This window comes from Manduca sexta, chromosome 28, assembly GCF_014839805.1.
Source record: "Manduca sexta isolate Smith_Timp_Sample1 chromosome 28, JHU_Msex_v1.0, whole genome shotgun sequence".
Lineage (NCBI taxonomy): Eukaryota > Metazoa > Arthropoda > Insecta > Lepidoptera > Sphingidae > Manduca > Manduca sexta.
The window spans coordinates 9,119,210-9,136,445 of NC_051142.1; the positions used below are offsets into that span (position 1 = coordinate 9,119,210).

General features: G+C 34.9%; 1 protein-coding gene across 1 annotated transcript in view; it reads right to left on the bottom strand.

The window, feature by feature from the left end:
- LOC115449202 (cyclic nucleotide-gated cation channel alpha-3) overlaps positions 1-16,428 on the bottom strand; it is a 49,353-nt gene extending 32,925 nt beyond the window's left edge. The window contains exons 1-3 of the mRNA XM_030176933.2: positions 16,276-16,428; positions 10,757-10,944; positions 9,664-10,161 (exon numbers count right to left, since the gene is read on the bottom strand). Coding sequence (XP_030032793.1) covers positions 9,664-10,161; positions 10,757-10,829 — 571 coding nt within the window. The 5' untranslated portion in view covers positions 10,830-10,944; positions 16,276-16,428. The remainder of the gene's footprint in view (positions 1-9,663; positions 10,162-10,756; positions 10,945-16,275) is intronic.
- Between the last annotated feature and the right edge of the window lie 808 nt (positions 16,429-17,236).

Consider the following 17,236-nt stretch of genomic DNA (forward strand, 5'->3'; position numbering starts at 1 on the left):
GCGTGTTATTCCAGTATATTGGTGTGCTATTGCAACTAAAGGATGAGGTTTCACTACAATTCCCATACATACGAGGTGTGTTTTATTAAAAGTACTCATAAGTTGCATCCGAAATATGTTATATTTACTTTGGTTGTTTATTTTTTTTTACGTGGATATTATTTCGTTGATTTCCTAATTAAAATACAACTAAAATCCTTGATTCTCTGCATCTCTTCTTAAAGTACTCATAATTTTAATTTGCAATCAGCACTATTATATTCACAATATTATAAAGATTATTTATTTATTATTTTAGTCGTTTAAAATTTTCAAAAATACTTAAATGCGATTTTTAAAAGAAATTATTCGTAATTTTTTGCATATTACCACCGTAACTCGTGAACTCGTATATAGGCAAAGAATGCTCAAGTCCATTCGCGCGGGAGAGTCAACTAAATTATTTAATATTATCGGCCACAACATACATTTCGGTGACACATAGTTTATTACTTTGATCTGCAATTTAATTATAACATAAATGCGAAATTGTATGAAAGTTCAGATGTTTGTTAGAAATAAACGCAGAAACAGCTCAACAGATTTGGATGAAATTTGGCACACGACTAGATTGTACTGTTTTAACACATCGGTACCCCCTTTACGACGTCAGCGCCATCTATCTAAAAATTCAGTTAAAAAAACATGATTTCCCTTGAGAACAAATTTCTGGAATGGAAAGTAATCTATGCTATGTAGATATCGTCCAAATCCGTTAAGTTATTCCTGAGTTTACTTTTAAAAACATCAACATTTTCACAAACTTACGCATGTATAATATTAGTAGGGAGTAAAATTTATGTACTCAAGTATATTCTAATACCTACTGAAATTAACTTGCACAGATTTACTGGTTATATTTTAAATTTCAGTTTCGATCCTCGATATTAAACTAACTTTTTATACCTACCTTTTGACAACTGTATGAAAGTCGTATAAAATGAAAACTTTCTGTTTTTACAGACAGTTTTAATAACAAACACTAAAATTCGTAACACATGCGAACTGTCCGGCGTGTAAATAAAAGTTAGGGAACAAACAGCCCTTTATGGACAAGTAAAACAAACATGAGGACGCGAACGTCGCGTCGCGACGCAATATACTGCTTCAAACGCTTTACCTTTTGATAAAACTACGTCAGCTTTATTATGAACTTTTATTTAAATTTCTGCTCTGTACTTAGCCACGTTATAATTTTAATTCAACGTTTATCTATTCGACTAAAGAGGTTAGTTTGTGAGTCTGTTGGAGGTAACGTCCGCTATTAGTTCTGGTCAGTAATAATTATCCGAGGAAGCAAAATTATCTCGCAACGCTTTTTTGAGCGAGCGAATGTTAGTACTTCGTGTATATCAGTAAATTTTTTTAAGAGTTAAACCTATTTTATAATCTGTACCTTAGACAACTTAATACGCTTCGTTTCACGTAGATATAGATGTAGCGTGAAACGAAGTTTACGCGAGTAATATTGATGTCGCGGTTTTCCCGAACACTGATTTAAGTTAAACCTAAATGTTCCTGAGCAAGTGGGCGTATTATTTTTAAAAATAAATCTTTCCGTGGTATAATATATTCCAAACGTTAGTTTTTTTCTGTGATTGTATTCTGTCAGATACTTCAACAGTTGCAAACCCAAATTTTTTATAGATATGAAACTTCATTTTAAACCCTGACAAAAAACGATGGTTGTTATAAGTTTAAAGTGTGTATCTGCATCGCTGTTTGTGGCATCGTAGTTCCCAAACGAATGGACAGATTTTAATGCCTTTTTTTATTATAAACCTGGTGTTTATGACATGGTTCTTAACTATATATAATTTGTAAAGATCTATTCATGCGTTTGTAGATCATCAGCTCATTTCCTACTTTCACAAGTCGTATTAATTTGTAATTTCGCATACTATTAGTTCAATGGTATTTACAACCCATGGCAACCTTCTGCTGATGCTACAGCATACTTACAGCAGATATAGCTTGTTTGGGCTCAAAAAAGGAGGTTATTTAGAGGTCCCATGACACGACGATCCTTGGGTTAAAATATTAGGTAGGTTAGGTATTTATAAAATAAGTCAAAAGACAAACAAACATATCTTATTATTTACTTTTTAGAGTTTTTTTTATGTTAGGGGATATTTATTATCTTATTCGCCTGTCTTGGTGGCGTAGTTGTAATTGTACTCGGTTTTTTACTCAGTTGCAGCTCGGAGTCAGGAAATTGGCGATGTATAACCCCGTGACTCGGAAAACACAATACACAACTACATCTCCTGCGTGTTTGGGTGATCTCCGTTGAGATTGACCGCCGTGGCCGAAATTCAGTGAAGAAGGATCCAATTATCTTATGTTTAGAAAAAACAACTAAGCCAATAATTAACTTAATTATTCCAATTAGGTTAATCACTATACCTACGCTGTGTAGCTTTAACATGTGTGTGTTAGATGTTCACTGTATTCTAAACTAAGCAATAGCGAGTTATTCGTACATTACGTGCCTAAACTTCACAACTCGTCGCTGTGTAAGCTGAAGTCTCCAGGTAGTATTGATATTAATAGAGTTTCGGACTAAATGTTAACATACAATTCTCTTCGTAAAAGTTTTGGGAAAGCTGTTTGACGTTTAGGGCGCCCGCACCTCGCGCGGTCTTTGTCGAACGATAGTTCTCCGATTATTTATTTATTGACTTGCATAGTGGTAGTGTATAACTGGACGGGAATATAGCTAGAAATGAAAGTTCCACGGCCATATCTGGCAACATTATAGGGATTAAGTCTAATACACTAGACCCAGTATTGAATCCCATAGAGAAGGTACGCATTAAGCGGGCATTAAAAAAACTATGCCAAAATTGCACAAGGCTCAAAAAAGTATGTTGAGTTAACTCCTTATAGAATTGGGGTAAAATCAATATGCAATGTTTTGTCATAACTATGCAGTAGCCCTGTGTTTATACCAATCAAAAAATAATAATGAGCAAAATGCAACTTAGTAAGAAGAATTTAAAGAGGAAATTTGAAAAGACTTATCGAATGTTATCACTAGTTATGGAATGTATTCCTAATAACTTCTAGATACATATTTTGAACTCGCCTCTTATAATTGTGAAATTCTGACTGAAACGAGCTCATTCTGAAAGTAATTAGAACAAGCTAGTAAAAGACTGACAAGCTATGGATTAATTAACTAGTAACGCAGATTTTTTTTTATTGACACAGGTCACAGTATAAACAGTATGTAGTAATTATAAGTTAACGATCTTAAAATCACAATTCAGCAACAAACTACGACTATTTCATTTATTCCTATCCAAAACAAAAAAGGTGAAACCTCAAACACTTTCTACAAAATGATTTCATAAAACACATGGCTACAATACTCGTTGTAGACGGACAGTTTTTCAGTGTGCGGCAGCTCTAGGGTCACATTGTGCAGTCGAGCGTACGGTTGACTGCGCCAGCCGCTAGCCCGAGACGCCGAGACGCGCCCGTCGATGGCCGAGTACCTCAGACACTTCAAGTCGATGGCGCTCGACTCAAGGGAGCTTCTCAGCTACAATATTTTTATCTTTCTTAGGTTCTTCCAATCAAATAGTTTTTTAAAATTATTCGAAACGGTTAACAGGAAATGTTAAATAATATACGTCATTTATGGAGTAAACTGGAGTTAAATGTTTTTATGCCATACTTATTTCACTTAATTTGTATATTAAAGTTACCAAATAAACTAGAAATTAAATTAACAATGCATTCGTTAATACCCCCGTTTCATTATGCTGCACTAAAAATGAAAGATGTTATAAAGTATTCGTATTTTACAAATTCTAACGCAAAGCAAAATTCTACGTGAATTCAACATTCAGAAAACCACAACAGCCGCTCTGCTACATCCAACACCGCAACAATTATCGGCACTTAATACAAATCTCTATGAATTATCGTATAATAAATTATGAATGCGGCCTAAACTTAAAGTTCGCGTCCATTTATCTCCAATAAGCTAGTTACCTGCTTGTTCAAGATAGTAAACGTTTCCAACTTGTTTATGGAGTTCCGCCAACTGATTAAATTACTAGTTACAACTTGCCGTGAATTTATAACGCACAAGTTAGTACAACTATGTACCTTACAACCGCCGCAAATGAATACGACACAACAGATCCAATGTTTGCGACTTACTTAACGATCGCAATGTACACATGTGAATTACATATTAAACATATCCCGTTGATTTTGCTGTTTACCAAATTAGAACAATATATGGTTATTGTTTACAGCGGAACTACATTCAATTCCTTGTCTGCAAAATGATCTGATAAAATGCCTGAACGTAATTCGTATTGAATAAGTCTATACGTTTACAATTTAAGCGTGAATTGTTTTTAATTGATATTCTCTCCAAATGATAGTACCAAGCTTCAATATTCTACAAAATATTTAAAAAAGAGAACGGAACGTTGACAGTCGGCAGCCCTTAATAAGTTACATGGTCTGACCGGAGTTATATAACGAACGACGTACGTGTCCATTTAAAAACGAGCCTTTTACACATCCCCAGTATTACTGGCAAAAAAAATCCAGCCCAAAAACAGCACAGTCATAACGAAATGAAAAAATCTCTCACTCAAGTAATCGGCCACACTTAATTTACATTTGTAACTGAGCTGGTGGGTTTTCTTTTGTTTTATTCTGTAATGAAACTCATTTAGCCGCTCCATGCGGGACCTTATCATCTGAGCGAACTACTCCCAAGGAAAAGCCTCGTAATATCTTTCTACTTTACGCTGTATTTTGTTTAAGTTACTGTGTTTCATTTCGTACATTTTAGGTAATTACATTTTATTTAATAATTTTAGGTACTTTTAAGAATGCTGCACTTTTTGTACATGATATTAAAATAGTCAATGAACCTTTGTCTCATATCAAAAGCCGTATCTATTTTTCGCATATTCGTATTTATTTATCTCAAACAACTTTTAAAAAAAATATAATTATTTATTGAAAAAATTGTATTATAATAGGACTATGTAGCATATTTATTAAGCTGTTTCGCAAAACAATATATTTATACTTATTATGCGTTCATTTTTTTATTGAAATAGAAATTGCAAACTAGGTACTTAGGCAAATAATTTTAATAGTTTCTATATTTATACCAAAGAATACAATTATCCTAATCAATCCCTTTGTAATATTCTCAATTCCAAAAAAAATATGTAATTAATAAATGTATTCATGTGTGTTTACTAAGTAAAACGTTATTAAAATATTTATTTACAACGCCAATGAAACGTTCACTGCGTTCACTCTAATCAACCGACCATTCCGCGTAATTTGTCATTACTGGTCAGCCAAAGTGGCGCCGCAAACCACACTGATGGCGCTGAAACCGAAATTCAGAGTTTTTTTCATTTTGAATTCTAAGCTTCAAATTTAAAAATTAAGGTTGAAAATTCAATTCTTAAATTTTTATTGAAAGTTGAAACTCTAAATCATATTTTTCATCATATTTATATTAATATTTTCATATAGTATATCCGAACCAATACTATATATATGAAAGAAAATCGGTCTGTTACGCTTTCGCGACTAGATTATTAAACCAATTTCGATGAAATAAAGCACAAAGTAAGCTTAAACTATTAGAAAGAGTATAGTCTACTTTTATCTCTGAAAAGTGCAATGTGTGACTTTTATCCTGGGATAAGTTTATCACGCGAATGCAGTCGCGAGGAAAAACTAGTTAATTTATAAATGCAAAAGTAACTCCGTCGTTACACTTTCATGGCTAAGCCAATTAACCGATTTTTGTTACGGAGTTATTATGGATAGAAAATAGGAAATAGGCTGATATTTTCAAAATATTTATCATAGACCGATTTCCACACGGGCGAGACTGCAAGGAAAGCCTGTAATTTGTACTTATTTTTTTTTTTATTCATTCATATTTGGCGTTCGTTATATGAGGATGAAATAAAATTTCGGGTAGCAACATTAAGTCGAATGGAAAAAAGATGTTTTACATGCACGCCTTCTGCCCTCAAAGGGTGGGTAGAAGCGCAACTAAAGCACCTACTTTACGCCATGTGTAATCCGCCTCATAATATGATAGTGAGCACTGAGCAATCCCCGTTTTAGAAATTCGATATTCGATCAGCTGCCCCTTTTACTTACATACAAAAGTGGAAAAGAAAAAGCGTTATATTAACCGGTTACCTGAAAAAAGCATAGTTATTGCAGTAACATGCGGCAATTTGACGCATGCCAGGTGAAATTGTTGGCCTCGATATGAAGTGGACCAGCTTTTATTCTAGCGTCGAAGTTCGCTAAACTATAATTTCCGTATATCGGGTACACATATTGCACGTGGCATATAAAACATACCTACACTTTAAAAGTTAATGAAATTTCCCGTCAATAGCTCGCTCTTGCCACAATTTTATAGCGTCCAGAATTATTTTATCGTGAATAAAATAAAAATAGTACTTATACGAAATATTATATTTCTAAACAATTATTAATAGTAATATAACAAAAAGGAAAAGTTTGTGAGATTGTTTGTTCGTAGGTTTGTATGGGCTAATCTCTGGAACTACTTACTATACCGATTTAAAAAAACACTAATAGGAAGGAAACTACATTACTCCTGAGTGCAATAAAATACTACTTTTTATCCCAGGAAAATATAATGCGGGTCTTTTGGCCCGAAAAAACTTTTCACGCAAGCGGAGCCCCAGGCAAAAGCTAGTATATTTATTATACAAATAGATCACAATACTGCATACGTGAATAGTTGTTTTACAGCATGATTGAAGTGCTGAGGTCTCGGGTTCGGTCTCCGGGTCGAGCAAAGGGATATTTGGTTTTTCTACTCAGTATCAATCCGGGGTCAGGAATTTGTGCCTAATATAGGCAAAAATCCGCCCTATCACATCTATCACTATCACGTTGTATCGCATCATCGCGCAGAATACACACGGTAAAATCGATAATCGCGTTATTGATAATCTAGTTACAAAATTACGAATATTAATCAATTTCAGCTAAACTGATATTACACCGCATTTATTGAAGTATTTCAAAAATATGAGCAAAATAGATTCTTCAGAAAACATATTTATTTATGAAATTCAATATTGTCTCTTTACTCGATGTAACAGCTTATATGCCCTATGACTGAGAGTTCCTAAATTGGAATGCCGAGTACCGTGGGACTAGATCTTTCAGACAAGGGGAACTTCAGACAGTCTAGAAAAAAACATTCGATTAAACGAAGTCAATACCTCCCTGCAATATGATTGGTAAAATGTTATAACACTGATTTTCTTTTGATTCGACGGTATTTTTCTGCTTAAATCTAATTATATTATCTATCATGCATTCGAACTTCGCGTCTCATCATAGTATCAAATAAAAATGAATATGTGATATATTTATGCATAAAATTCATTGGAACGCCGTCAAAACTTTATAATGTCGGACCGCTCACCGCCGCCGCGTCGTGCCCCGTGCTAACACACGGTTCGCTAATGAAAATTACTCGTTCTACAACTTAAACCACGGGAAAACGGTAAAATATATCAATATTCATACATAATAATTTACATATTAGAAAATGATTGATATCATATTTGAACTAGCAGCCATTGTTTACATAACAGAGTACGTTAATTTGTAATACAATCAATCACCGCGCCACAATATGATACGTCTATTTGGATAACAAAATGTATCAATCACGTACACGCAAACGAACCAGCCTCTGTATTTACCTATAATATCTAAATGACACAACCTCCATAGATTGTTTACTAATAACCACAGCGGGAATATATTTTGGTTTCGATAGCAGACGAGTAGAATATGCGTGTTGTAATGACTTGCTTTAGTTATTGTTCAGAGTGAAAACAACGTGTTTACGATATATTTTACCGGATTAAACTTTAACCTCGGATTATGATTTTGTATTGCATTTTTACCGTATACCGGGAAGCTGGATTGTTTTTTTTTATAAAGCTTTGTAAATAAACAGTGTTTCTCCAATTTTACACACAATATATATAGTACTGCTTAACATGTTTTGTAACGTAAACATAAAAAAGGTCATGTGTAAAACCAGTAATTACTAATAATTAAGCATTTTTATTATAATGTTGAGGATTACTGAATTATAACGTTGCAATTTACCAAAATATTGCGCTCGTAACGAAAGGTTATATACTATATATAGCACAATATTTTGAATATATTCACTATTATTCAGTCTAAAAAAATATTTCTTACAAATTACTATTCACGATACATGATGGTCAGCGGATTTATTTTATTCTCTGCATCGTTTACGCATCCATTTCAGACTTTTTTTTTCTTTTTCGGGTTGGGGATTTCAATAAAATTCATAGTTGCGAACAATGTTCAGGGCCGCAACTAGAAACCCGAAAAGTACTAAATGGTAAAAACTTAAATCAAAATACGAAATTACATAGCAGTAAAATAAATTAAAAATATTAAGTATTTATTATTAATAGCGACAAACTTATCATAACTTTAGCTCAGTTTTTATTTTTAAATCCAGTTAATTTTGTAAATGGAGAAAATCGAATATAGTATAAAGGCCAGTGTAAGCAGGCTTAAAACGGAGCTATAAATGACAGGGATTATTCTAGTTCAGGCAGAATGCAATCACAGTAACTCCATTGACGTTAACTATCAGACTTTTTATAAATACTAAGTAAATTTCATAAAATTATTTATTAATATGGTACTCTAAAACAGATATTGGGGATTTAATTACGCTGCGTGCAAAACAAAGGCCACCGCTAAAAAAAATCATTGGCTATATTGATTGTCATATTGGACAGATTATATCTACGAAAAAGTAATCCATTAGCAGAAAAACTACTTAACCCCATTGGCATAAAAGTCAAAAATATGTATATTTATTGATTGAAAATAAGATGTTTCAGTATTCGTTGCTTAAACGACCGAAGATAACAAAAAATAATATCGCTTAAAACCGAGCCAATGAAAATATGTACTCGGATGACGAACGGCGCGGAAAACAGCTACATAAACTTTCACTGTTATAAATCAAAAGACAATAACAAGTAATTTGTCAATATGAAATAAGGGAATAATCTGCGCCACAGGATCTGCGCGACGTTTCTGTAATTTATTGTGAAGCAGGCCTTTTATTTAACCGTATTTAGCATAAATTTAATTACATTAATTACGGATATACGAAACTACGGGGCTCATTTACTACTGAGAGGGTTTAAGCCTTAGTCACTACGTACTCCCTTTAATCTTTACGTCAAATTTATATGCTTTGCGCGTCAAAGAAGCTACACTCTTTAGATTAATCACTGATTGAAAATGTTTAATAATATGAACCTTTGTGAATAACTAATTTAATTCTAAACTTAATATGATTTTAAACATCAAACATTATAGCAATATAAGAGTAGATTATTTAACATTATAAATTCATGATAAATTTGAACCATTGTTAAAAAGCTTCATATTTCTCTTTTCCAATTTGTAAAGCGGAGCACAAATCTTTCATACAGGCCATTAAAAACACGTTACCGTGTATTCGACGAGCAATATAATATAAAATATTGGACTCACCTATCGTCGTGAGCGCCAGCGTGCACCAATAATAACTCTGCAGATACTGTTTCACCACGTCCGCCGTCTCCGTGTCATGGTACACCCAATTTTTACTACCGAACCCATTGTTTTTATATATTATATGGTACAAGCACCCGTTCCAATGGAATATCACTAATAAATAATGAATTAAACTGGTTGATCTAAACAAGTTAGGATAGTTCGTGTGCCGTTCGGTGCGGTCCATGAACGCCCAAAAACGATATATCTTCACGAGGCGGAACGAACGCAATATCGAATTGAAACCGATGGAGAGGTAGAGGAAGTCGAGAGGCAGCAGGCAGAGGCAGTCGATGTAGAACACCGTAGAGTTCATGTAGTGCGCGCGGAGCTTCGCCGCGTCCGTTTGCAGCACGCCGTCCTCCAGGTACCCCGTGCGAAAGTGAAACAAAATATCCGCCAGGTATAAGAAATCCGAAAAATAGTCCAGGCAGAACCACACTATAAGTGTTTCACCTGAAACAATAGACAGTGATTTAAAGCGGGTTCCTTTCGAGTTTAATTTAAAAATCAATCTAAATAAACAGTGAGTAACTAGTGAATAGTTTTACTTCCTTGCCCATTTACTTTAGACTGAACCTTGCAGCAGAGTGGTTTCAATGCGCAACAATATTTTCAAACGGAACTTGAAAATACGATTAAACGTCGTTGAAACTTATCGCAGCTCCAGCCAGCCAATGGAACAATAGGAAACGCAACCGGGAAACGACGAAAGGTTACTTTTCACGGGAGACGTTATTACAATGTCTTCGGTTCGAGACATTTAATTCAGAAAAGCTATTTAGGTACGTAAGTAAGTTAATTCTCCCCGGGGCAAGTTGGCGGAAACTATGCGTGGAGTGCGCTAAGTCGGTGCAACCCAGATCGTTGCCGCTAATCTTAGCTTCTATCTAAATGGAGTCGTCTTTTGCATAAACCCTTAAGTCAAAATTGAATTTTTATCCACTTAAGCGCCTCCTTTCGAGTTTATTCGAGTTTAAAAAAGAGGGGAACGGAATAACACGAATTAACTGTACGTTTACATATTAGCTGCGAAAGAAGGGTGGCTCACCGTTGATCTCCTGGAAAGCGAATCTGTAGACTATAACCCAAAGATTATAAAGGAAGGCGAGTGAGACGACCATGGACCAGTAGTAGCACAGGCGGCCGGCGGGGTCGAACACAAACGACCAGTGCGGCCCTGACCGCAACCGCCCGCTCGTGTACGTCGATCTCCGGCGGAGACCTCCTCTGCTACCGCTGCAAATAACACGTATGTTATAAATTGTTTCTGATTACAGTTTCTACGTACATTTTTTATCGAAATGAGGCGAAAGTAATCAACAATAAAAGAACATGGGCGGTGATAGGAGACTGACAAAGATAATAACTACATAAAGTGATAAATGAGCCGGGACGCGTATGTCAGATATCTGAAATTCTTGGTCTGTGCCAGTTTCAAACTACCCTGAACTGAAATGGAAATGCGTGAGAAGATTGATAAAAGTGCAGAAATCGGAAGAAGTCCATACTTCTGATCCATAACAGTGACAATAGTCATCCATAATCTCTGCCTACCCCTTAGGCGTGATATTATGTATTGATGGAACAGGCACAAACTAGATATACATATATTTAGTAAAATACTTTTAATAAGATATCTATTTTAGAGTGTTTTTTTTTTATTTCTAAATACTTAGTTAAATAATCGAGTTAATGACATATTTATACACTTACAGATGTTTCTGTACAAACATCAATGCTGCGCTACAAACATCAATGAATTTGAAACATATGTATATTGAAAAACAGTATTGCAAACAATAGAAAAAATAACACCCCGCAGAAGCATCTTTTAAAATAAATTTCATTCCATTCAAAACTAAATAAAGACAGACAGAAATAGTTAATAGCATCGAATGTGAAATTAAGAGATCCGAGTGAAAATAAAGTGGGGGTAACGCCGGCGGCAGAAACTCCTAGCGTCCGCCTAGTTATCCTCACGGCAGCTTAAGTGCTGAATGTTGTGCGCAAATCTAATAAAGGATGCACTCAACGTTAACCTGCTGCATCGCACGTTATAGCTCCGTTTATTTCCTTTAATAATTTTGCAGTAAACCCAAAGGCTCTTGCGAAACTCTTAAGATTCTTTTAGTTTTCTAAATGTAGTAAGTAATTTCACAAGTAATTTACTTTAAGATACAATATTTTTAAGAAGATTTAAAATTTGCTATTGTTTTATTTGACCCCCTACCACTTCCAATAGATGATGTTACAATCACTAATGATATCAAAAATTTTATAGTAGAACGTCGGTATCTCCAATATATTACACATATTATCTAAAAACTTCTTTAACTGAGTACTTATAGATTTTATTTAAATAAAAAAGAGATTATTAATGAAAATATCCAAAATTATATCCCTGATCACTACTAAATATAAAGGCAAGATACCTCGGGAATAATCTGCTACTAAATCGATCGCTCGAATCGCTCCTAGATTTAAAAACACTATAATTTCTTATCCGATCCTCTCTGCCGTAAACGGCCTTCCAAACAGACGGCGTAGAGTAAGTTTTTATCTAAATATATATACTATGAATGGGTATAAAACAATAGGTAAATAATAAATAAAATTAATCAGACAAGAAACAATGATAAAGTTACAATTGCATAATTAATGTGACGCCAACTAAAGCCAGTTACATCAAAAGAACGCATTATCTGTTTGCACTTTCCGCTAATACACTGCAATAACTGAAGACTTCCTGCGATTGCTGTCGGTTTCAATCCCGCCATTATTTGTTTCAAATTACTTTTTCATTGAGCCACGTCTGTAGCATTATACCATCTCTCGGAAATAAGCATTATTCCTTTTATAGATATTGTATAGTGCTTGATATTAATTTTCCGTACCGTTTACGAATCGCGAAACGTGATTGAAATACTGACTTTAGTTTTCAGTACTCCCTTGTATTCCCCTTTTTAATCAAAATATTCCTAGGATTCACACACAGAATAAATAAATTAAGGACTTTACATGACAGACAAAAATAGATTGGAATATAACTGGTCTACTAACTATTTAATTGGCAGTATTTTTGTTATTTATGATAGTGCAAAACATAATAATACATTTTGGCAACTGTACTGTATTTGAAGAATATTTAAGTATTTTCGAACAATACAAATAAATGCTCAACTTCGGTAAAATCCATTAGAGTGTTTGCAATGTAGAGTAAAAGCAATTGCTTTAATTAAATCTAAACAACTCTTTATATTGTGTAGCTCTTTAATATAAATGGCTATTTGTAATAAACGATAACGTTGTCAGACTGTTGTCGTGGGTTCTCGATCCTGCGCAGTTCGAGGAGCGGTCGCGGTGGGCGTCCGCGCCGGGGCGCTGCGACCGCTGCGGACACGTGGGACGCACGCATCTCAGGAACGGATGTCCTGTCTGCGCCACACAACGCGGCTGTACTGATCCCGGATACAAGCGAATATGCATGCATCATGCTCTTAAATAAACCTAATCAAAATTTGGAACACCAAAATATATATTTTTTGTTGCTTCTCAGCTTAGCTATAGCGTCTTTTTACATACGTTAATACAACATTTCGGCATGTTGTAAATATAAAGTTTTTCTATGTATAGGTATTAATCATATTATCTACTTTTTTGAAACTCAATTGAATTTAAGTATCACGAAAATAGAATCGTAACGATTCTTCTCTTGAGTCTAATAATAACGTTTCAGAGTTATCGTCAACGATAGGGAGATTCTAATTTTTGGATTCCCCTCCCAAGTTGGGTAACAGTTTGGGTTGTTTACATTAAAAAAAAATTAGCCCATGTCATTATCTAGGATACGTCCAAACTGAGCTTCATCATAATTCATAAGCATTACATTGTCATTAATGAAATCAATGAATCAATACTGGAAGAACTTCGTATACACACTCGGCTCTCGACACCGTGCAGAAAACGCACTCTCTCTTTCTTTGGACACATAGCTCGCAAAACCGACAGCCTCTAAAAATAATATTGATAGGAGAGGTAGAGGGTAAACGCCCTCGTGGGAGACCACCGGCTAAATGGAGTGAACAAATCATTAAACCTTTGCAACTCAAGCTGCACGATGCAATTCACGCCGCCGATGTTAGAACCAGATGGAGGCCGCTTATAGATTTTATAGACTCAGCCTACTGCGGTCACGATTCTCAGCATTGAGGGAACGACAGGATGAACATTGTCATTATATATTTTACCATACAAAATATGCAGATTAAAGATAGCTAATAACATTCAATATAACTTTGTAAAGACTCAAAGCCAACAATTGACTTCCATTCTATTCACCGCTCATTCGTTCGATTCGTTCATTCCTAAAGCCGAATTCTCTGTTTTAGTATAATTAATTAAACACAACTCATGTCGATCTTCGTTCGATGTAAGTATTAGTTCAAATATATTTATAGAGGTGGTAAACTTGATAAAGGTTACCAATTCAATGCGCACGCTATCGATGTCTGATTCATTTACTTAACAAGCCCCGAAACGTACACTCAACAATTACTATTATATAGTAACTAAACTACTACAAAGACTTGGGGATTGACTGCACCAATTCATTATTATCACTATTTAGATATTACTAATGGAAGTAATACAATTATAGTTTCATCTACCTTCGAATTCGATCAGGATAAGTTGGAATTATGATTACATGTGATATTTTTTTTCTTAAATTACCGATTGTCTCTTTCTAATTCAATCTGGCTTACTTTTACTTATACTTTTTTAGGTATGACATGAAATAATAACAGATTTAATACATTTATACGACACATACATATTCATAAAGTCTAAAAACTACATTTGTCACCGCTCCTTTCCCCTCCTGGCATTCTGATTTACGGCAGAAAGATGAATCAAGCCCCCATCCACCTGATAAGATAGGCGAAATGGAATATATTACGGCACATATTTTGTTCTCGCGGTACTCTTTCGCCGCTATCGGAACAATGCGGTTTACACCGTGTGTACACTGTATCGGCTGCTATAACTAGATAAATGTAAGCATCGGTGTTTGCATTAGTTGATTGTTTGGAGTTAACTCCGATTGACTGAGTTCGCCGTGATTCGGCTGTATGTACACATGTATATGTACATCTAATTCCGACAGGGAATAATTGAATATCACGTTTACCACCTGAGGGCCGCACGGGTATCGAGGGGATGTGTATCCAATTAGGGCCCCCACCCCGGCCGGATACTCACGATATTCAAGTGAAGGCGTCTATCCCAGGATTGCGGCCTCGGTAATACCAGATTCATTATCTTGAACGCACTATTGAGTGTTGACAATTGGCCGCCCGGTGTGTGGTTTATATCGTAGCGGTATCATGGTTTTACGAGCGTTTAGATTTGAGTATAACTATTAATTCATTCTGTTTTGTGGTTTGGATACACTTCAATAAAAAGGAACACGATTGATGTGATAAAAAGTGATTATGTTTCAATTGTAACTGAAAGGTTACTCTAAATGTAGGATATTTAAAAAAACGCATTATTATTTATAAAAACAATATGTTTCTCTTTTATCTACTCGTTAGATAGGAATTATGAGAAAACAATTGCAAAAGGCTTAAAACGTACATATTATATGTACACTAAAATATAAAAAAAATCAATAAACCTCACGCCAATATTACAAAGTAAAGACTATACGCCATAATAAACAAAGACAGGCCGGCCGACGTGGGTAAATTTAATGAAATTATGTTAAAATATTAACAAATAATTCGGGTCAACTTCGGCACGTTGTGTAGAAATAATTGGATATCGTCGCCGGGGAGTTCGCGGGTGAAATATTTGTTTAATTATTTACACAACGGGCTCGTTATCCACCTTCAAGGTCCCTTAAACACGCCTACTTATCGCTAATTAATCGTTCATGTTCGACGACTGTTGCCTTATTATCTACGGTCTTCAGTAACGTGCACACTGTTTATTCATTTACTTAAAATGGACTTGAGGCTTGAGTGCAGATAAAAATAAATAAGTAGTGGACACTTGTAAACACAAAGCTTTTTTTTCAATAGAAAGGCTAGAAAAAGTATAAGATAAATTATTACCATTCAACATTGCATATAAAAGTGGGAGTGCAGAGAAAGAAATATTTTAAATATTTGCACAGCACAAAATCGGTTGCACGTCAAAAGCAACATACAGCTAAAGCAGGTTAAGCAAACGCTGAAGCTTCTCAACATTGTTATTTTAATCAAAATTGTATTGAAAAATTACGGTAACAAGTAAGCCTAGACCTAGCCTAGTAAGCTTTGAATATCTACGTAGAAAATGTGTGCTGCTCAGTGAACAAAAACAAGTGTCAATCGCTTCAACGCGATTCCAGTACTAATTTCAAAATCGGTCAATAAAGCAATTAATATTTAATCACCAGGATTTTCAGAACTTATCGAAATTTGTTTTATTTTTAAATCACTTTACAACATAGTAATTTTTATGGTGCTAAATTGCCAATTGTGTATGCCACGTTACACAGCACGGCTAAGAATATGTTCATACGTGTCGGTGCCGTTGCAGTGAGGCGGTGCGTTGTGCGCAAGATGGTTGTGGGAGTGGTGTGGCGCAGGCGTGGCGGGCGCGTGCGGCGTATGCGACGAGCTGCGCCAGCCGCCCAGCAATGGTGCCTCGCCGCTTGCGCCCAGCAGTTTTAATCTAAATCATAACATAAATTGAGCTCATGGCTTAATCCTCGAAATGTTAGACGGAAGCGTAAAGTCCATTGATCAATGGACATGACGTGATAGGGGGCTATGGCGATCCTAGAGTCGTTATTTGTAATACCGACCAGCTTACGCATGTTTTATACCGTTAAATTTTTATCCGATCTGAGGATCACATTTAGAAGCTCGCGGTTATATCGAAATTATACTAAATAATAAATTTTTGTTCTTATTAATAGAGTCGGCTACGCAAAATGAATGGCCTAACTTTACCGGTGCTGAACCACTTTCTCACAACCCGCAGAAACCGGATTTATAGTAATATTTATACTAGTAATTAGAGTTGACACTATGTCTGTCGTAGTGATGCCGATATCTTACCATCAGCTAAAGTCGCCTATAGCCTTGCTCTTTGATTTTATTTTTCCGTCAAAAATGTTTACTAGATGACCTAAAAGCTAGACTTATAGGCAATATCAAAAATACGTGTATAATACATTACATGATGTTTAGTTTATTTTGCATTAAAATAAGCATGAAAGAAAATCCAATTAGCATCGAAATCTAAAATCAACTTCGCATTGATCATCCATAATTATACTTAATTTTCCAGATCTTACATAAGTCCGTTTATTTAATCACAAAATAATGTCAAAAAAAAATACGATTTTTATAACTATGTAAATAATAATTACAATAAAATAGTAAAAAGATCACCGTAGTTCGTTACTTTGAATCACGTACCTAGACGATAGATTTATTTCAGGTTCCAGGTAAAAAAAAATATATGTTTATTTGAT